General features: G+C 37.1%; 1 protein-coding gene across 2 annotated transcripts in view; it reads left to right on the plus strand.

The window, feature by feature from the left end:
* Positions 1–4797: 4797 nt before the first annotated feature.
* Positions 4798–23155, plus strand: part of LOC143243836 (histone-arginine methyltransferase CARMER-like) — a 47813-nt gene continuing 29455 nt past the window's right edge. Inside the window, exons 1-5 of one of the 2 annotated variants that reach the window (XM_076487527.1) lie at positions 4798–4947; positions 17150–17287; positions 17933–18036; positions 20064–20168; positions 20422–20532. In XM_076487527.1, coding sequence (XP_076343642.1) covers positions 4815–4947; positions 17150–17287; positions 17933–18036; positions 20064–20168; positions 20422–20532 — 591 coding nt within the window. In that variant the 5' untranslated portion in view covers positions 4798–4814. The remainder of the gene's footprint in view (positions 4948–17149; positions 17288–17932; positions 18037–20063; positions 20169–20421; positions 20533–23155) is intronic. The other variant, XM_076487528.1, reaches the window with a different exon arrangement.

The raw sequence follows: 23155 nt of genomic DNA on the forward strand, positions 1-23155 counted from the left end.
AGAGGGAAGGCAACTAGACATCATCACCCACCGCCAACTCTTAAGCTATTCTTTTACCAACGAATAGTGGGATTGACTGTAACATTATAACGCCCCCACGGTTGGGAGGGAGAGTATGTTTGGTGCAACCGGGATTCGAACCCGCGACCCTCGGATTACAAGTCGAACGCCTTAACACACTTGACCATGCCGGGCCCGTGTAGTGATAGAGGTGGTGACAGTGGTACATAATATAATCATTGTAGAAACACTTTCAAGAGAATGGTGTGCTCTAACACAATTTGATACTGATGGCTAATAATTACAAGTCATTTTTTACTGCTTTCTCAACCTAAATCTTTTTACATTAAATAAAAACGGGATTGTAGAATTCACCTTTAGTTTCTCTACTACTACTTGGTTTGTGACACCACCCGTAAGTTATTTCATATTAAGTTTTCGGATAAGGCTAAGAGATCACATATCCCATGACTAACAACTTAGCATTTGTTTTATATAATTACATATGATTGTAGTATGCATACATTTTTAATTTCGCACAAAGCTACATGAGGATTATCTGCACTAGCTGTCCCTTATTTATTAGTGAAAGACTAGAGGAAAGGTAGCTATTTATCATCGCCAACTCTTAAGCTACTCTTTTATCAACAAAATATTGGGATTGACCAAACTTTACAACGCCCTCACAGCTAAAAAGGCAAAGGATGGATGGTGTGACGGGGTTTCGTACCTGCGACTCTCAATTTACGAGTCGAGCACCTTAAATCACCTGGGCATGCCGGGTCGATTAAATGTGTATGTGTGTCATCTAAATCCTCGTAAACCGCTAATAGCATCGACTTCCAACTAATACCAAACAACTTGTCTTGGTCTCGAAATTTGTACAAAGGTAAATGTTTTTCATCATACCACTTGAGAAATCCCTTGATTCTCCAAGCGATATGTTGAAAAAACATTTCTCCTAAACTGCTAGATTCATCTACTTGTAGATGATGCTCAACGAATCATATCAAGATTTGTTTGTTTGTCTGTTTTTGAATTTCGCGCAAAGCTACACGAGGGCTATCTGGACTAACCGTCCCTAATTTAGCAGTGTAAGACTAGAGGGAAGGAAGCTAGTCATCACAACCCACCGCCGACTCTTGGGCTACTCTTTTACCAACGAGGGCCTGGCATGGCCTAGCGCGTTAAGGCGTGCGCTTCGTAATTTGAGGGTCGCGGGTTCGCGCCCGAGTCGCGCCAAACATGCTCGCCCTTTCAGCCGTGGGGGCGTTATAATGTGACGGTTAAACCCACTTTTCGTTGGTAAAAGAGTAGCCCAAGAGTTGGCGGTGGGTGGTGATGACTAGCTGCCTTCCCTCTAGTCTTACACTGCTAAATTAGGGACGGCTAGCACAGATAACCCTTGAGTAGCTTTGTGCGAAATTCCAAAACAAACAAACAAACAAACAAACTTTTACCAACGAATAATGGGGTTGACTGTCACATTATAAAGCGCCCACGGCTGAAAGGGCGAGCATGTTTGGTGCGATGTGAATTCGAACCCGCGACCCTCAGATTACAAGTCGAACGCCTTAACACACCTGGCCATGCCGGGCCATCTCGGTGGCAACCAACTACCGTTCATAACTGGGTTAACAAAATTTAAGCTTGCATTATAGTGGCGATAATAATTAAACTGAGGATTCTCAAAATAGTATCTGAGGCATTAGATTTGCGCTGTTTTGGCCCTGTAAATATGAGCCTTAGGCCCACGGATTCGATAGTGTATATGATGTTAGTTACATTAAATATAATGACAAGGAGCCTGAATCTATATGAATTTCTGTTAGCAGATATAGGTTTGGTTTGTTTTTGAATTTCGCGCAGAGCTACACGAGGACTGTTTGAGCTAGCCATCACTAATTTAGCGTGTAAGACTAGAGGGAAGGCAGCTAGTCATCACCACCCACCGCCAACTTTTGGGCTAATCTTTTACCAACAAATAGTTGGATTGACCATAACATTATAACGCCCCCACGGCTGAAAGGGCGAGCAAGTTTGGTGTGACGGGGATTCAAATCCTCGGATTACAAGTCGAGTGCCTTAACCACCTGGTCATGCCGAGCCTCAGCAGATACAGGATCGAAGACTTTTAGTATGCCTTTGGGCCCTGCATAGCCAGGTGGGTTAAGGCGTTCGAGTCGTAATCTGAGGGTTGCGGGTTTGAATTCCCGTCGCACCAAACATGCTCGCCCTCTCAGCCGTGGGAGCGTTATAATGTGATAGTGAATCCCACTATTCCTTCATAAAAGAGTAACCGAATAGTTGGCGGTGATTACTAGCTGCCTTCCCTTAGTTTAACGCTGCTAAATTAGTAACAGCTAGCGCAGATAGCCCTCGAGTAGCTTTGCGCGAAAATAAAAAATAAACAGTATGCCTTTGTTACGGACCACCTGGTGAGATTTATCAGAAACTCTGCAGTTAAATTAAGATTCATGTTAATGTGGTCTTTCAAGATGATTTTTTTCACCAATTGGTCAGAGAATCTACAAGGAACAATGTTTGTCACACAATAGAACATGAAAGTTTAAATACAGTTCAACTACCTAAGTTGTGAATAAATTATTCAATCGTTTTTGTGATTGTTTAATTTCAGCCTCTTTTGAAAAGTTAGAAAGCCTCCAACCGTTCGTTGATCTCAGTAGATGTATTTATTTATTAAAGTTTTGTTGGTTGTAGAATCTGTATAAAGGTGTTAAGGAAGGAATTAGATTTTTAGTCTGAGTACCTCTTGGTTTTGTCCTTACTGATATCTTTAAACACTCTGGGGAATGGACCTTAGCACGCCCATTTATTGTATGCCAAAATAATGTTTGAACCGTCCTTCAACCTATCTCACATTCGTATCAATAGCAAATTTTACGAATAACAGATAATTGTTAATAAAACTATATTTGATCTTTTAGCTCGTAACTCAAATCTAATCGTAAACAAGGTACATGTGTACGTTTTGTTACTCACACGGGACGATCCATTTTACTGACGGTCACGTTCCAGATGACGGTTACCAAATGACGTTCCAGATCTAGACTGACCAAATAAAATGTTTCTTAAGGACCGTCGAGTGCTGAAACTCGTAAATATCGTCTGTTAACAGTTGCAACACTCACTATCGAGTTCCAAACTGCCTCTGGAAGCAATGTAAGCACAAGAACTGTTCGTCAGGTGCTTCATGAAATGGCCGAGCAGCCGTACATAAGCCAAAGATCACCATGCACAATGCCAAGCATTACTTGGAGTGGTGTAAAGCCCACTGCCATTGGACTCTGGAGGCAGTGAAACGTGTTCTCTAGAGTGATTATCACGCTTCACTATCTGGCAGTCTGACGGACGAACTTGGGTTTGGTCGATGCCAGGAGAACGCTACCTGCCTGAACGCATAATACCAACTGTAAAGTTGCATGGAGGAGGAATAATGGGATGGAGCTGTTTTTCATGGTTTCGGCGAAGCTCTTTAGTTCCAGTGAAGAGAAATCTTAATGCTACAGCATACAATGACATTCTAGAGAATTGTGTGCTTCCAACTTTGTGGCAACACTTTTTTGTTTCAGCATGACAATGCCCTCATGCACAAAACGAGGCCCATAAAGACATCATTTTCCGAGGTTGGCGTGTAAGAACTTGACTGGCCTGAACAGAGCCCTAACGTCAACCCCATCTAACACCTTTGGGACGAATTGGAACGCCGACTGCGAGCCAAGCCCTCTCGTCTGACTTCACCAATGCTCTTGTGGCTGAATAATAGTGACTTCCCACAGCCATATTCCAAATTCTAGTGAAAAGCCTTTCTAGAATCAACTCCTTATTAATGACCATGAGCTTTGGAATGTAATGTTCAACAAACACATATGGGTGTGATGGTCGGATGTCCACATACTTTTGGCCATATAGTGTATTTCTCCTTCATCGTTTTCTATAGGCTACGTTCACATATAGGCCTTACTTCATGAACAACGTCTGAACAGAAACCATGAAACTAATGTAAGCCTGAGAAATTTATAAATTTACTTGCAAAATTTCCTGGCTCATCAATTAATAATAAATATGCTGCGTAACTCACTAGCTAACGGAATTGTATACAAATAGACAAAGTTACTAAATTTCTCTACGTAAATCACTAGCAAACACTGAGCTGAGAAACGCTTTAAAATATTGAAAATATAACTTGAACAATATCCAATGTTTTTACTTACTATTATCAAACTTCAACGTACAGAAGTCTAATAATAAATGACCCTCAGTGACCCAGTGGCATGTCTGTGGACTTTCAGTGCTAGAAACTGAGTCTCTTGGTGAGCAGAGCGCAGATACAGTAGCCTAATATATATTTTTGTGTTCAGTTACAAGTAAATTAATAATAAACAAACTGTCGTTCTTCTGAGTTTAAATACGTGACCATGTGTGATTATTTTTTACTTAGCATAAAGCTACACAATGATTGTGTCCATTTTGGGGAAGCAAAACCCTGAAACTTGCCACTGACCAACTGGAAACAATCCTGGATAGAATTTTTTCCCAGAAAATTGAGTGAAATGTTTTTTGTTTTTGTTTTTGCTATGGTTTTTACATTATGTCAAATATTTGGTGTGATATAATTCAACTTTACATCTTAGAATGTGTAATAAGGTGGAAGAAAGCAAAAATATGCATTTCTTCCTGAAATTTGAGAATGAGACAGTTTTTAATGCCATAAAATATAACTCTTTATTTATTTATATATATATTGATATATATTCCAATACCTCACGCGTGATGGCACACTGTTTGAGAAGATGGCGGCCGTTTTTGAAGGTGTTGTTGTTAGTTCATTGTTTGAAAATGGTGAAACAACGCGAAAGTGTTCGGTTCCTTTAGCACTCGGTATTTATGATGAGGCAGAATGCTTAATATTGAAATTTAGAAACGGTAGGACTTATTTTTAATATTCTTGATGTTTTCGTTATAAAACGTTTTAATTACATTAAATCTTGTTAAGCCTAACATATTATAATACTAACGTTCTGTAATGCTTAGAGAAGCTGTAGAACGTAGTATTACTATTATAATTGTAATTAATAGTACTTCTACTAGTGATTGACTTAATGGAGTTAAAGCTTAGGTGTAACTTTTCTTAATACAAGTATTAGAAGTAGTGTGCTAATTGTTTTGTTTGTGTCATTTTAAGAACAAGTTAACTATTTAAATTGGGTTACGTATTGGTTGTTCAGAAGGTTTACACATTATATCGTGCTGAGGATCATTATGCCTGCACAAAAATAATGCTATCTTAATAGTACTATGAATTTTTTCAGAGTAGAAATTGTTTATAATAGTTTGTTATAGAATTATAGTATTAATATTGCTTAGTGCCCGTTACAATTTTTATTTACAACAATGTCATCATAGTAATTCCATTAAGAATTGGCTACCCCTCAGTGTGGATTCATGTATGTGATGAGGGGACCTTCCAGGGAAGGTTTTTTTTTTTCAGGTTGCCTCCTCTGGGATCTAAACATCCATGTACATTTGTGCTGTACGTGAAGGGGAGGAGAGGATCCTGGTGGTTGAGGGGTCCAACCCTAACACACCACTTTGGCCTTGAAATCCTCTAGATGGGTGGCCTTTTGGTGGCCCTCCTTGTGTCACTTGGCTGGTCCAATTGGGCTAGGGTCAACCAAGTACCAGTGTTGGAAGTTCTCAACGGGTGTTGTGGACATTGTGTTCGATGCTGGTGTTTGGGTATAGTGCTCACGAAACCCTGGCTTTGCTACAGTGTCCTTGCTTGACATTTTAATGCATCTCCCCATGGTGGGTGGGGTAAGTGGGCACCAAAATTTTTTTCCTGTGGATCATCCAAATAAAAATTTAAATAAAATAGTGAAAAAAGTCAAGAGGTAAATGACCACGTCTTGAAGACTGATCAGCAGCCTTCGATATCTGTACTACCAGTTGTATCTCATTTTCTGATCCTACATTCTCTTTCAGAGAAACCTTTAGGGCAAATGTCCCCGTTTTTTATTCAGGAGGGACTAGAAGGACTTGCTGGTTCTCCAAAGTTAGTAAAGAAGCTTTGATCTGGAGATGTATTGGTTGAAATATTGACATCTTAACACAGTGAACTCCTTTTGAATTCAAAGGCAATTGGGGATATACCTATTGAGGTTACACCTCATGCTACTTTGAATTCATCACGAGGAGTTATTGTTGAGAGGGATTTGGAGAACATCCCTGAGTCGGAGATTCTCACTGGTTTCTTCACCCAGGGAGTTTCTGCAATGAGGCATATTTCCACTTGCAAAGATGGAATAACGATGCTGACCAGTGTCCTCATTCTGAAATTTACATCACCACATCCACCTGCCACCATCAAGGCAGGTTATCTTAATTGCAGGGTACGGCCATACATTCCAAACCCTCTCTAATGTTTCCAGTGTCAGAGGTTTGGTCACTCAAAGACGTCATGTTGTGGTTTCCTGACATGTGCTTGTTGTGGTGGCAAGGACCACGATGCCTATGAGTGTGAAACGGACCCACATTGAGTCAACTGCAATGGTTCTAACTTTTCCTACTTTCGTTCTTGCCCTAAATGGTAGGTGGAAAAAGAGGTGCAGCATTTGAAAACGACTCCCAACATTACTTATCCTGAAGCTCGAAAATTGCTGTCAACCATTCATTTTGGACAAATGCTGCTGCACTTCATTCCACAACTACAGTGGAAGTGCAGACGGATCTTTCTGTGCCTCCAAGAGAATCACTCTCAAAACAAATGAAAAGCTTTTTGACCTCTATTGTTAAAAAAGTTGACGAATCAACTTCTACACCCATCTATGTTCCTCCCATACATTTCAACAAACCCCAAGATCCACATCCTTTGGTTCCAGGTCCACACATTTCTTTGGATACATCTTTTTCTCCCACCCCAAGATGCAAAACAATCATTCGTTCACATATTCAGTCACTAAAATCCTTTTCAACAACAAAGACCTGCCCAATCGACCCAAGGCAGGATCCATCGATAGATCTTCCCCAAATAAGGACAGTATATAAAAAAAGACGTGGTTGTAAACAGAAGGGTTCTCCAGCCAATTCGCTTACACGTCATTAATAATAGCCACCTTGATACAATAGAAATGTCGAATGCTTCTTACCATCCTGCATGTCTTTCCTTATGGGAAACATTTTTGAAACCTGCCAATACAGTCACCTTTCGGCAGTTTTCTCTGTACAGAAATGACAGGCTGTGTGATGGTCGAGTACATGTAGGGGTGGCACTGTTGGTTGATCAGCCTATGCCCACCCTGTCTTTGTCACTCAACACACCTTTGGAGGCAGTAGCCATCTGTGTTTCCTTGGGTCATACCATCACTGTTTGTTCTCTCTACTTGTCACCTGAATAGACATATGATCAATCAGACCTTGATGCTCTCATTGAACAGTTGCTGTCTCCCTTTCTAATCCTGGGGGGACTATAATGGACATCATCCCCTCTGGGGAAATGCTGTTATTGATAGGAGGGGTCCCTCTGTAAAGCGTATGCTCTCTGGTTACAACCTTTCTCTTTTCAATACTGGTTCTTCTCCTTATATTCACACACACACCTAGTCAGTCCTTTACTGCTACTGATCTCTCAGTTTGCTCCTTTTCATTATTCTCCCATTTTTCATGGATAGTTGACAATAATCCACGAGGCAGTGATCATTTTCCTATACTTTTTGAGAGAGACTGGCTGTGGTCGATGCCACTCAACCCACATGCCCTGGTGGAAGCTGGATCAGGCAGACTGGTCCACTTTCACTACTCTCGCAGAACTTGATCCCGCCATCATCTGTCAGCCATCAACTGTGTGGTAGCAGTAACTGACTATTATACAAGCAGCTGCTCAATTTATTCCTAAAACCTTGACACATTTCCCACTATATCCTCGTCACTGATGGAACCCTGCCTGCCACATGGCACGGAAAGCTCAAAAACTGGCCTGGGATACTTTCCGTAGACATTTCACACTTTCAAACCTCATTGCTTTCCAGCGAGCCTGTGCACATGTTAGGTGGGTAAGATGTCAAAGCCAGAAGGAATCTTGGATTAAGTTTACAACTGGCATATCTTCTACCACCAGTTCAAAAGTCATATGGGACAGGGTTCAAAAGGTCAGTGGGCATCACATTTCTGTCTCCCACTCAATCTTACTCTTTGATGGCCAAGAAGTAGTTAATATCCGGAGTATCGCTGATACTCTAGGTGAAAGCTTTTGCCAGGTACCTAGCACTTCTGCTTGTTCCTCCACCTTCTTGGCCATCAAGACTCGGGCAGAGCCTTCACCTCTTTCCTTTCAAACTGACTGTCTCCATGACTCTCATCATCCCTTTACACTGGTGGAACTGAAACTGGCTCTTTATCAGTCTGGCAGTACATCTTTTGAACCAGATGATGTACACTATGACATGCTGCACTATCTATGTCCTGCTTCTCTTGATATTCTTCTAATTGTGTTTAACCGGATCTGGCAGGAGAATGTTTTTCCTAATGCCTTATGCCAGGCTATTTTCTTACCTTTCTCTAAGCCTGGGAAAGATCCCAAGATTCCTTCAAACTACCGTTCAATTGCTTTGACGAGCTGTCTCTGTAAGACCTTAGATAGGATGGTTAATGCTCATCTTGTTTGGTTCCTCGAATCAACCAACCTCCTCTTACCCATCCAGCGTGGGTTCCAACGACAGCACTCCACCATGGACCACCTGATTCGACTTTAAACGTCAAACATAGAAGCCTTTCTCAAACGACAACATCTTGTATTCATATTCTTTGACATTGAGAAGGCTTATGACACAACAGGGAGGTGTGGCATTTTGCAAGACCTCCATATATATGGGTTACGTGGCCATTTACCCATTTTTTACTAAAAAATTTTTTAATGGACAGGAAATTTCGAGTTTGTGTTGGTTCAACACTTTCCCGTACTTTTCTACAGGAACTTGGAGTAACACAGGGCTGTGTTTTGAGTGTCACATTTTTCAGTATAAAGATTAATGCCATCACTGAACAACTCCCTTTCACTGTTGCAAACGGGCTCTATGTCAATGACTTTCACATCTCATGTCAATTGTCGAACATGAGATATATTGAGCAGCAACTATAAACTGCCCTCGATCGTGTAGTGAAGTGGATCACGGCAAACAGCTATAATTTCTATCTCTCTCTAAAACCGTTTGCCTGCACTTTTGCTGCCAACAGGGTATTCACCCTGATCCTGAACTTCGTATCAGCGAAGCTTCGCTGCTTGTGGTCCCTGAGACCAAGTTCTTGGGGCTTATCTTTGACCGTAAGCTGACCTATATACCACACATTAAGCAGCTACAGGTCAAATGCACAAGAGAACTGAACATCCTCCATGTCTTCTCTGCCACCATTTGGGGAGTGGATCGATGTTCTATGTTAAAGATGTATTGTGCTCTTATTTGATGAAAACTCGACTATGGATCACTGGTCTATGGCTCTGCCAGACCCTCGACCTTAAAGATGCTGGGCCCCATTCATCATCAAAGACCTTGACTCTGCAGTGGGGCTTTCTGCACCTCCCCAGTTCAGAGCTTATACGTAGAATCTCATCAATCTTCTTTGCACCTTTGCCGTTTGCAACTGTCTTTACTATATTTTTCGAACCCTTGTTCCTTACCAAAACATCCCACCTGGGGTTGTGTTTTCCTTCCTTGGTGGGCCATTCTTTTTCAGAGCATGAAAAACTGCCATTGCTCCTTTTGTCCTTCCACTCCAGGTGCAATTGGATGAATTGGGTCTGTCCTTGGATAACATTGCAGTATCCACTAGTCAGCCCATCCCCCCATGGCTTATTGCAGTCTCCAAATGTGAACTTTCTTTAAGTCATCTGAGAAAAGCAGATACTCTCATTTGGAAATACCGTGTTTTATTTACTGAACATTTTTCGAACAATCTTTTCATTCCAATTTATACGGATGGTTCCAAATTGGGTGACTCTGTGGGCTCTGCCATGGTTTGTTGCGGTTCTGTGGTTGTGCACAGAATCCCCTCTACAGCTTTTGTGTTCACTGCTGAACTGTATGCCATTTCTCTTGCCCTGGATCATATTGAAGCTAAGCAGTACTCCAACTGCACTATTTATCCTTACTCGCTTAGTTCTCTACTGGCCCTGGAAACTCCTCACATTGGTTCACACCCTGTTCTTGCCGATATTCAAAAACAGACTGGCCCATTTCTTTTTAACATCTACTTCTATCCAGTTTTTCTGGATACCAGGCCACGTTGGTATTTGTGGGAACAAGCTTGCAGATACAGCAGCTAAATCTATCTGCTCTGGCACTATCACCACTGTGCCTATTCCATACATGGACTATGGTCTGTATTCAAGGCTTGGCTCTGTGCTAGCTGGCAGTCGACTTGGAGTGAGCAACGCAAAAACAAGCTTTTCCAAATAAAACCCTATATTGAACTTTGGCTGTCTTGCTTCTGTAAGGATCGGAAGGAGAAAGTTGTTCTAACTAGACTACACAATGGTCACAGTTTTTTAACTCATCATTTTCTTTTATGTGAAACTGATGCACCATTGTGTAGTTTGTGTAACACTCGGATCACAATAAGCCACATTTTACTTTTTTGCCTTCCTTACGACTCTCAACGACGGCACCATTTTAACACTGTCAGGTTCCAAGATTTGTCTGTAACATTAGACAGTGTTATTGGTGATGGTGACACAGTCCACCTTGATAAAGTTTTTAGTTTGTTAAAGGCCATTAATCTTTTTATGATAATTATCATTATGCTACAGAAAGTCCTTTACAACTTCTCTTACTGTGGTTTCACTCGTAACATTGTAGACTGGATGTCAACATTAGTTTTGTGCTATTTATGTTTTTAAATGCTGTTTTGTTTTACCTTCATTTCCTTTTATAAATTTTACTACATTTACTTTATTTTTACCTTTTTACCGGATGTTTGGCACAGATAGCCCAGCTGCTTTGTGCCATAAAACACTAAATCAACCAAGAATTGGCAAATTGTCTAATAGTTTGCACCTGTGACATGAAAAAACAAAACAAACCTAAGGTCTTGAGAGGCTTATGTGGCATGTTACATGTTACCTTGGAAAGGTTTAACTCCAAAAGGGTATTGTTGAATTCTTATTCATTAATTTATTGATTACTTCTACAAAGATTATCTGTACATTTATAATATTAAAAAATATTCCTTATAAGTTGAATCAATAGATGGTAATCACGTGTATGTTGGAGTGACAAATGTGTGTTGAACATAACGTGTGCTATGTTTTGGTCTGCTAATATGTATACAAAAGTACAATAAAACAATTCTAAATTTTATACAGTAAGGGATCAGTAGCTAGCTGTAGTAATATAGAAAGTTTGAATGTTACAAAAAACTACTGAAACAAAGTCATAACTACAAAAATTTAGTTACTTACAATTATGTCTACCTTGGGTCATACGAACATAATTGAAATGACTTGCCAAGGTTTTTTTTTTTTTGGATTTGTTTCCTTTTTATTGGCTGTATTTTTGTGTGTCAGGAAACCAAGTGTGGAGGACATTATTATCTAATTGCTTTATTACTGATGAGGATCTTTGTGAGTCAACCCTAAAATCTAATTATATCCACAAAGTAGTGCATTATTCCATTTGATACAGTTACGACAAAGTGTTCATACCCCTGCGTCCCGAGTAATTTTTTGCTCATAACTTAAAAAGTATCTCGATTAGGCTAACAGACGTATAATATATTATAAATATTATACTAACACACACCCGCATACATCTTTATGTAAATTAAATGACAAATAAACTGTTTATAAACAAATAACCAAAGATAGGAGGAGCAGAAAGTGTTTGTACAGTTCAGAACGTGTGAAAAAACTGATATTCCCGTAAAAATGTTGTTTAGTTTGGTGAATAAACTACATTGTACCATTCCAGAACTAGACACTGGGTTCATAATCATTGGAATTTAGCCAGTAAAACATTTAGTTCTGGCAATTTGGCCGCTGTCTCCATTATTATCTGCTTGGTCATCATGGCGAACAGGAAACAACTGTCCAGTGATTTTAAAAAAACGAATTATTGTAAGATATAAATATTGTGTGTCTCTTTCCAGTATTGCTACACAACTTAATGCACTGAAATCTACTGTTCAAAGCATAATTGCCAAGTTTAAGCTCACAGCATCAACTGCTAACTTCCCTCATTCCAGACGCCCCCACCAAAATTCCAGAGAGAACCAAGAGGAAGGTTCTCAGAGAAGTTAGTAGGAACCCTCTTTTAACATGTAATGACATACAGAAACTGATAAGGGAAACTGAGGTTGAAATAAGCACCTCGACAGTTATGAACATGTTACGCTTTTCTGGGTTCAAAGCATGCCGTCCTCGTAGAACTCCATATTTAAAGTCTGTTCATTTAGAAGCACAATTGAGGTATGCAGAAAAGCATGTAGATAAACCCTTTACATATTGGAAGAATATTCTTTGGTCAGACGAGACTAAAATTGAGTTTTTTGGCCACAATGATGTACACAATATTTTCTATAAGAATGGGGGATGAAATGTTCCAAAGAACACCATTCCTACAGTTAAACACGGAGGTGGCTCGATCATGCTATGGGGTTCCTTAAACTTTTCTGGTGTAGGCAACCTTCACCGTGTCAACGGAATCATGAAAAAAGAAGGGTGCATTGATATATTAGGCACTTATATCAAGAATAATGCTCGTAACTAGTGGCTAGAGCATCATTGGATCCAGCACGACAATGACAATAAGCACGCATCAAAATATGTGCAATCCTGGTTGCAGAGGAACCATATAAGCGTTCTGGAGTGGCCATCGTAGTCACCTGATCTCAACCCAATTGAAAACATTTGGCGTGAGTTGAAAACCAGGGTTCATCAGCGTCATCCAAAAAACTTGCAAGAGTTGGAAGCCTTCTGTAAAGAAGAATGGAAGAAAATACCAGTCGAGTACTGTCAAACGATCACGGAGGGCTATGAGGAGAGATTGCGCCAAGTAATTCATCTGAAAGGCTACACAACTGACCATTAAAGTAGACACACAAACACTTTCTGCCCCTCATATGTTTGGTTATTTGTTTATAAACAGTTTATTTGTTGTTCAATTTACATAAAAATTTACGTAGATGCATTTTAGTATAATATTTGTAATATACTATACTTTCATTATCCTAATCATGATACTTTTTAAGTTATGAGGAAAAAACTACTCACAACGCAGGGGTATGAAAACTTTGTCGTAACTGTTTTATATATATATATATATATATACACGTCCTACTTGGCACAAGAATCATTGGGATCTCAGACAGAAGAGTTCAATGAAAGAATTAGTGTGATGATATTTGCTTTTTTTTTTTGTACACTTGTTTGTAAAAGTCACTTGCTTAGATGAAACAAAGATTTGATTCATTCCACAAATACATGTATAGAGATATATAGGTGGTTTAGTAAGTACAATAAGCTTTAGGTTTTCTCAGCCAGTTCTGTTAAATTGTTAATATTTATACATTTAAATATAGTTTTAAATGGGCAATATTTATAGCTACCATTTTGTTTCATCATTATTCATACTAATAAGTGCTACTGCACTGAATGATAAATTACAAAAATTTCAAGATGCTGTACAAAATTCCAACCAGGATTTTCCCATTATATGGCATTGAGAAATATTATGAATATGATAGTACTAAAGGTGAAAAAAGAAAAATTCAGTTATATATCGGAATTAGCAGTGTTAAATTATTGAATGTCAACAGTTATTGGCATCCTTGTATCATGACAGTGACAGTGTAGAGTGTTGTCTGTGGTTTTTGTTTTTCTTTAAAGGCTGTGCTAATAAAGCTGATTATATTGTGCAACATATTCTACCAGTTCACAAATGCCTTTTATTTACCTTCGTTGGTGTTTCTTAAAGTACAAATTCCGCTTTTTGGTTCAACTTTAATGTAGACTAAAATTGTGTTTATGCATAATTAACCAAATCTTAAGGATGTTTCTTTAGTCTGTTGATTTAAACATCAGAAGATACATGTTACATTATTAATGGTCAATGTTTTTTGTTGTTTATGTTGTGACTGCCATGTTTGCTTGTCAGATATTACCTTTGGATGTGAGGTCTGTGATGCAGAGTTAGAGAGGTCAAAGGAAGAAGTTGACAGAAGGTTACTTTAGTAATCACAATTGTTTTCCCACTTTACAAGAAAACTTATTAAAATGTAATTTACATTTATGGACTTGTTTGATAACTATTTAAATGAACAGCACAAACTTGCTAAATGTGATAATGAACAGAAAAAAATATCAAAGAAAACAACTGGTTTTTATTCTTTCAGTGTTTGAATTCATTTCTTCTAATACTTTACTGAACTTTGCATCCTCAGACTTTGATGGGTTATCCAATTTAAAAGTTATAAATTTTTACTCTGTCCTTTTCTATCAAATGAAACAAACTTGAATTTTGAGGACATTTAGGGTTGTTCCTAAACATTTTGGAAATAACTTAACACAGTCTACCTCCCTCAAAAATAGAGGTTCAAAAAATTGGTGGAGGTTGAAAGAGTGAAAGTTTTTAGAGTTTTACAACATTCTGTATAAGTAATATTAATTCATTTATATTTTTTTCAAATATGATATTAGTCTGCTATATGTGTTTGTTATTGTGAAACTACTAAGTCGATTGGCCACTAATTTTAAACTTATCATTAGAGGGAAAGCAACTGGCTGGCAACACATGTTGCAAACTGTGAGAGAGAAAACAACTGGCTGGCAACACGTTGCAAACTATGAGAGAGAAAACAACTGGTTGGCAGCACACACTGCTGTTTGACCACTTAAGTGTTGAATATAATGTAAATATATTGTTTTTTTACAATGTTGGATTTTTAATTTACAATTATGTAACTGTATTCTTTATTGTTGTATAATCAGGTATGGATTTAGGGATGGTGGTGGTGGTGGTCAAACTCCTCCATGTTTTTCTAGAATTAATGAAAAATAGCCAGATATCCTTACACTATCATATACTTTCAAAGATAAACATTAGATGTCAGTGTTTTATCTTGCTGGTCTGTTAGTTGTTGTGAAAGTTTTTCTAAGGTTTTCTAAATTCACAGTTGTAGTGTACAGTAATCCAGTTAAAGCATTTGTCAGTGACTAATTGTTTCAAAGCTAGTGCAACAGTATGAACATTAGATAAGAATTGTAAATTTTTGTGGTTTTTCCCTTTCAGTTTTTAAATTGTTAACAGTATTAGTGTGTTAAATTGAATGTTTGAAATTTTCTTCAATTACAGGACATAAGGTTAGGTTATACATTTCAGATAGGGTTAAATAGGTAAGAAAGAAGACAATTACAAGTTTAATTCAGTAATGTACAATTTGTAGAAAAGACTCATTGAAAGACATAAAAGATTGGTAACAAACAGATGAAAACAACTTCGAGAATTCATGAAAAATTTATGTTTGGAAAATTACTTTCTACAGGATGGTTATGAGAAGTGAGATCTTGAATAATATAAAACACAAAACAGTATTCAGTCTGGATGAATTCTTGTGAGAAGTTTTGAAATATCGTTAGAGATGAATAATTAATTTCTTACCTCTGTCTATATGGCTGTAAATTAGTGTCACACAAAAATGTTTTCAATTATTAGTTTTCCAGTTGGTCAAAATCTTGCTATTATTAATGTTAATTAATTGAGGTTTTTTCAGTTTAATTACTATGTCTTCTTGAAATTGACTCTGACTTTATAGTGCTCTTTTTTTTAGAAATAATAAACATGTTTAATAACCAAAGAGTTGATGACAGGTGCTGTCAGCCAGTTGCCATCTTTCTAGTTTGTAATTCAAAATAAAGGATGATTGTAGATATTTTAGTAACTCTGTCATAATTGAGATTTGTTTAGCTCTAGATACATATCAATTGAACTCGTACATGACTTAGTACACAGCATTACTTTTTATGGTGCAATGTTATGTATGTGTTCTACTTGTACAAACAATTATGAAGGTGTAGTGTGGTGGCCATTTTTTAAATAATTAGGATACAGTGATACTTGTTTAATAATAGTGTAGCTTTGACATGCATTGTTTACTTTGTTATTATCAGATACAAACATAACCAGGGTTTTACTGCTTAGGGCATGCAAGCAACAACCTGGAGGAACTCTTAAAATGTTTGAAAAGTACACCCACACACACACAGTAGGGAAAGTCGTATTTATGTAGCTAAAAGATAAGTAATAATCTTAAATATAAAGCTATAAAAATACATTTTCTTTTTGTTGTTTACTCATCAACATATTAGATATGTTTCAGTGTTTCAACTGTGGATATAGTTTGTTGAGGGGATGTCAGTTTCAACTAATGTATTTAACACTGATGTAATTAATGACACCGTGTTTTGATATAGCTATACATACACTGGTGTAACTAATCAATCATTCTTTTTATATAGCTATATATACACTAATGTAACTGTTAACTCCTTGTTATGATATAGCTATACCTACATTGAAGTAATTAATGACTCATTGTTTTGATATAGCTATACATACACTGGTGTAACTAATCACTCATTGTTTTATATAGCTATACCTACACTGATGTAAGTAATAACTACTTGTTTTAATATAGCTATATCTACACTGATGTAACTGTTGACCCCTTGTTCTGATAAAGCTATACCTACACTGATGTAACTGTTGACCCCTTGTTCTGATAAAGCTATACCTACACTGATGTAACTGTTGAACCCTTGTTTTGATAAAACTATACCTATACTTATGTAACTGAAGACTTCCTGTTTTGATATAGCTACACCTACACTGATGTAACTGATGACTCTGTTTTGATATAGCTACATCTACACTGATGTAACTGATGACTCTTTGTTTTGATATAGCTACACCTACACTGATATAACTGATGACTCCTTGTTTTGATAAAACTATACCTACACTGATGTAACTGATGACTCCCTGTTTTGATAGTTATTCCTGACATAGTCTCAGCAGTGAAAAGCTATCACGTTTATTATAAACAGATAGAATTTTATTGTGTGTGTGTTTTCTTTTATTAGCAGAAGCAACTAATGGCCCTGAGTCTGTTTTTGAGGTTGAGATGAGAAAAGATGATGAAACTGCAGCTGTTGGAAGCCAGTCTTTTGTCATAACCAAAGATGGTAACAGCATACTGCTCCAGTTTCCCAACACACGGGGTGAGTGTTTGTCTCCAACCAAGTCATTGGGTATGCTGATAATAGAGGATCTAGAGTATAAGGTTAAACAGTTCACTGGGATTCTCAGAATAAGGATGTGACAATTAGATATCAGTTGTTTTGATGGCTCATATGATGATCAGCTAACCCACATTATCAATTACTTACTATAATTTTATCAGTACAATATATAAATATAACCCTCTAATAGCTTTGTACAAAATTCTAAAAAATATTAGTTCTATATTTTAGTGTGTATCCATCAACTTATTGCCATTTGTAGATAGGTCCTTAGAAATATGTCAAGTACTTGGTGTCGTAAGCTCAGTATTTTTTTAATTGGATGTACCTGTTAAAGGCATGTTAAGTACTGGTGTCTAAACCATTATCTAGCTTTATAATTCTTTAAAATATTGTTGCTTAGTTATTTAATAATGTGTTAATTGTGTCTGTTTTGTAAATTAAAAGTAAATCCTCTGAAGCTGATGTTATATTCTGGATACTTGGTACAAAAATTTGAATGAAATTTGCTCAAAACTACACACACGCACACAGTAATAGTTTTAAAACTCATTTTTGTAAAATTAATGATGTGTTAACATGAATGTTATACTTTCCTTATATGAATTTATAAATATTTTTCAGTTTTTCAGACTTTTCATCAGGTGATAGAGAAGTTTAAGAAGAGAGAAAAAGACTCGGTCTTTTCACGCAGAACGGATGATGCCTCAGCACTTCAATATTTTCAAGTTTGTTTTACATCTATGTGTATACGGGGTGTTCAGAAATTGTGATAACAAAAATGTTTACTTTTAGAATGTACTAGAATTTTATAGACCACTGGAGGCTGATTACAGTGTGAATGGATTATCATGGTAGCATGTTGCAGAATAGATGGATGTTTCTACACATTCAGGGGTAAATGTTAGTAGACTTGTTAATGTAGTGCCCAGAAACCTTTTATGTGTCATATATTGTAATGTGTATCCTTATTCACCAGTGTACATGTATTACACACACACACACACACACAGGTCATATGAAAACAAAGCAATTCAACTGCCTTTAAACAATTTATCGTCTAGGATGTTTTTAATGTATTTAATTTTCTATGCTTTTTCTTTGTCAGATTTCTTAAAATTGAGTTTTGTCAGTATTCCTTGAGCAACTTTAAGAGGACATTGACCAGTAGAAAGGTCTTGTTTTTAGAGGACACTGACCAATAAAAGGGTTTTGTTTTTAGAGGATACTAACCAATAAAAAAGTTTCATTTTTAGAGGACACTGACTATTAAAATGGTCTTATTTTTAGAAGACAGTGACTAATAAAAAAAGGTATTATTTTCAGAGGATACTGACCAATAAAAAAGTTTCATTTTTAAAGGACACTGACTAATAAAATGGTCTTGGTTTTAGAGGTCACTGACCAATATAAGTCTTGTTTTCAGTGAATAATGTATACTGACAACTAAGCTTAGACAGTACAGCTTAACTGCTAATTTATTTCAGAAAAGTTCTGTAATTTGTCATTGTAAGTTAACAACTAGTAGTATGTTAATTGATATATTGAACAATAATTATTATTATTATTAAAGTTCATTTTTAGACTTCAAATTGACCTTTCTTTTTTATGAAATAGACATTAAAACAATAAATTCATCATTTGCTGAAGATACTGCTTAAATCACAAGTTATAATGGAAAATTTAAAAGAATTATATGAGGCATTTGAAAAATAAAAGATTTCATGATCTGCAAGACATGGGTCAAATTTCAGCACAGACTAATCTATAATTTGTAATTTATTGTGCCATTAATAAAATCATTTGTCCTAAACATAACATAATTATTGTATAGCTGGAAAAGACTTCATTTTCAAAAATCTTGAAGGTGAACTGTGTTATTTACCAGAAGGTAGAGAAACAATACCTAAATAAAGAAATTTACATTTGGAAGCTATTATCAAGATTTTGTAGTATAATTATCACTAGTTAATTAAAAAACAAGTCACATTAAATAATATTTCAACACTTATTTAACAGATAAATAGACACATTTAGGATAAGAGAATGTTTCCTTCTATACTTCAAGATTTTTTTTTTTGTTTCAAAATCATTACATTAAATTGGTAATTTGCATGTTGGTCACAGAGATTTCCTGTTACTACAACAGTACCTTTATGTCTGCTGTTCTGCTAAAATATTCATATTACTTATTGTCAGGTCTAAATTAATTATAAAATATCTTGACTACCTTTGTATTCCAATTTTTAAATTTTATCTTACTATGAAAGAACAGAAGTGCATGTTTTAAAGTTACACATATCTTAAAAATATTTCTGAATAAACTAACATTGACGAAGTTGTACTGGTGAGAACTGGTGCAGCTCAAGACTTGAGTTCTCTGTAGATTATTGATATTGGTATTAACTTTTATGTTTGATATACCACGGTCTGTTTCCTTACATCTTCTCTGCTGCTTTAACTCAGTTTTTATACAATAAATAAAATTTTTTTTACACTATATTTGACCATTAAGTGTGACAAAAGGCATTTGCACAGTATGTATGAATAAATAAAACCACTTTGATAAAGTTTTTGTCTAGAAGGTCTGTTTTCCATGTAATAAACCTTGTTATTTTTACCTAGTTTTATGGATGTCTTTCATACTAAACCTTGTTATTTTTATCTAGTTTTATGAATATCTTTTATACTAAACCTTGTTTTTTTTATCTAGTTTTATGGATGTCTTTCATGCTAAACCTTGTTTTTTTTCCAGTTTTATGGATATCTTTCTCAACAACAGAACATGATGCAAGATTACATAAGGACTTCAACGTATCAAAGAGCAATTTTGTCTAATGTGGAAGACTTCAAAGACAAGGTATAGTTTCGTGTTATGTCTATATACAATAACATACTTACATGATTTGCCTCTACAAGTCTGTTTTTCTTTATTGACCATCTCATAACAGCAGATATAGTTAGTTTGGTTTGAGTTTTATTCTATAAATCTTAGGAGAGGACCAATTTAATTGAAAATTAGAACTTTTGAATATAATGTAATTTCTGTCAAGTTACTTTAACTTGTGAGGCTTATACTGATATTATTACAGATGTGATATATTTGTCTCCAGGTTGTTCTAGATGTGGGTGCAGGTTCTGGCATTTTATCATTTTTTGCCATTCAAGCAGGAGCTAAGAAAGTGTATGCTGTGGAAGCAAGTTCTATGGCAAAACATGCAGAGGTAAGACAATGCCTATTTGATTTTTAATTTTGTATAATCATATTTAGTATTTAAAGCTCACTTCTTTTCATATGGCACAGTAATGGTTGATTCTTGTCCTATGGTGATACTAATGTTAGAATTAAATGTTTTTGTGACTGTTTTTCTGGAGAGTGAGGAGCATGGTTCCTACTGTGAAGTTCAGATTAATGGGATCTTTTGAGAATTAATATTCTCATTGTTAAATATTCATGGAATAGCTGATTACCACATTTTTTTTTGTATAATCATGTGTGAATAATTATTTTCTTATTAGCAAGCATTTTTTATCAGTCCTCCTCAGTGTGGATTCCTGTACTTGATGAGTGGACCTCCCAGGGAAGGTTCTGTTCTATCAGTTTACCTCCTCTGGGATCTAAACATCCACCCACCTGTTTGCTGTGCATGGTGACCTGTGAAAGGGAGGAGAGGATCCTGGTGTTTGAGGGGTCAAACCCTAACACGCCACTTTGGCCTTGAATTCCTGAAGATGGTTGGCCTTGGGGTGGGTCCCCTATGATTAATCGGCTGGTACACTTGGGCTAGGGTCAAGTGAGTACCAGTGTTTGATGTTCTCAGCAGGTGTTGTGGACATTGTATCTGATGCTGGTGTTTGGGTGTGGTGTTCATGAAATCCTGACATTGCTGCAGTACTCTTGTTTGGTATTGTAGTGCATCCCCTCATAGGGCTCCATGGTGGATTGAGTCAGCAGGTACCAAAAAATTCTTTATTTGTTATGGATCCTCTGATTAAAAACTTAAATAAAATAGTGAAAAAACAGTCCATAGGTAAATGACCACATCTTGAAGATTCTGAGCAGCAATCTGCAACATCTGTAACACCTGTGCCTCATTTTCTTATATTTTCTTGTACTACATTCTCTTTCAGACAAACCTTTAGGGCAAGTGTCTCCCTTTTTCATTCAGAAGAGATGCGAGGGACTTGCTGGCTCTCCAAATTCAGTCAAAAAGCTTTGCTCTGATAACATATTGGTGGGAAACATCCACATCTCAACACAGTGAATTCCTCTCACATTCAAAGGTGATTGGGATATATCTATTGAAGTGTTATGCCTCATGCTACTTTGAATTCGTCACACGGAGTTATTGTTGAGAGGTATTTGAAGAACAACTTCGAGTCAGAGATTCTTGTTGGTTTCTTCACCCAAGGATTTTCTGCAGTGAGGCATATCTCCACTCACAAAAATAGAATTATAATGCTGACCAATGTCCTCATCTTAGCATTTACATCACCATGTCCATCTGCCATTGTCAAGGCAAATTATCTTAATTGCAAGTTATAGCCATACATTCCAAACCCTCTCAGATATTTCCAGTGTCAGACGTTTGGTCACTCGAAGACATCATGCCATGGTTCCTTGACGTGTGCTCGCTGTGGTGGCAAGGACCACGATGCCTGTGAGTGTGAAATGGACCCTCATTGTGTCAGTTGCAATAGCTCTGACCCATCCTATTTTCATTCTTGCCCAAAATGGTTGGAAGAAAAAGAGGTGCAGAGTTTGAAATTGATTCAAAACATTACTTATCTTGAGGCTCGAAAGTTTCTGTCCATCACTTCATCTAAGATGAATGCTACTGCATTTTGTTTCACTACTACGGTGGGAGTGCAGATGGATCTCTCTTTGCCTCCAAAATAATAATTCTCAAACCACATTAAGAGTCTTTTGACCTCTATGGTATTAAAAAGTTCATGAATCAATGTCAACACCCATCTCTGTTCCTAACATTCATTCCAGCAAACTCCAAGATTCACTTCCTTTGGTTCCAGGTACGAGCATTTCCTTGGATACATCTTCTCCCATTCCAAGATGCAAAACGATCATTCGTTCACATCCTCAGTTGCTGGAATCCTCTTTCAACAACAAAGACCTGTCCAGTCGACCTGGGCAGAATTCATCGAGGTCGGTAGACCTCCCTCGAAAAAAGACGTTGTTGTAAACAGAAGGGCTCTCCATCCAATTATCCTACAAGTAAATAAAAATGGCCACCTTGATGCAGTGATACTGTCGAGACTTATATTCTAATCTGGAGGACATCACAGCACCAATTGCTTTCTACCATCCTGTATGTCTTTCCCTACAGGATTCATTTTTGAAACTGGCTGATAGAGTCACCTTTAAGCAGTTTTCTTTGTACAGAAATGACAGGCTGTGTGATGGACGAGTGTATGAAGGGGTGGCTCTGTTGGTTGATGAGCATGTGCCCACCCTGTCTTTGCCTTTCGACACGCCCATGGAGGCCGTAGCCATTAGTGTTTCCTTGGGTTGTGCCATCACTGTTTGTTCTCTCTACCTGTCGACTGGAGAGACCTATGACAAGTTAGACCTTAATGCTCTCACTGAACAGTTCCAGTCTCCATTTTTAAATGTGAACATAATCCCCTATGGAGAAGTGCTGATATTGATGAGAGGGTCACTCTGTAGAGCATATGTTCTCTGATCACAACCTTTCTTTTTTCAATACTGGTTCTTTTACTTATTTCATGCAGCTAGTTAGTCCTTTACTGCTATTGATCTCAATTTGCTCTTCTTTACTTTTCTCCCACTTTTTATGGAGGGTTGACAATAATCCACGAGACAGTAAT

The sequence above is a fragment of the Tachypleus tridentatus genome, chromosome 2 (genome assembly GCF_004210375.1).
Source record: "Tachypleus tridentatus isolate NWPU-2018 chromosome 2, ASM421037v1, whole genome shotgun sequence".
In the NCBI taxonomy this organism is placed as follows: Eukaryota; Metazoa; Arthropoda; class Merostomata; order Xiphosura; family Limulidae; genus Tachypleus; species Tachypleus tridentatus.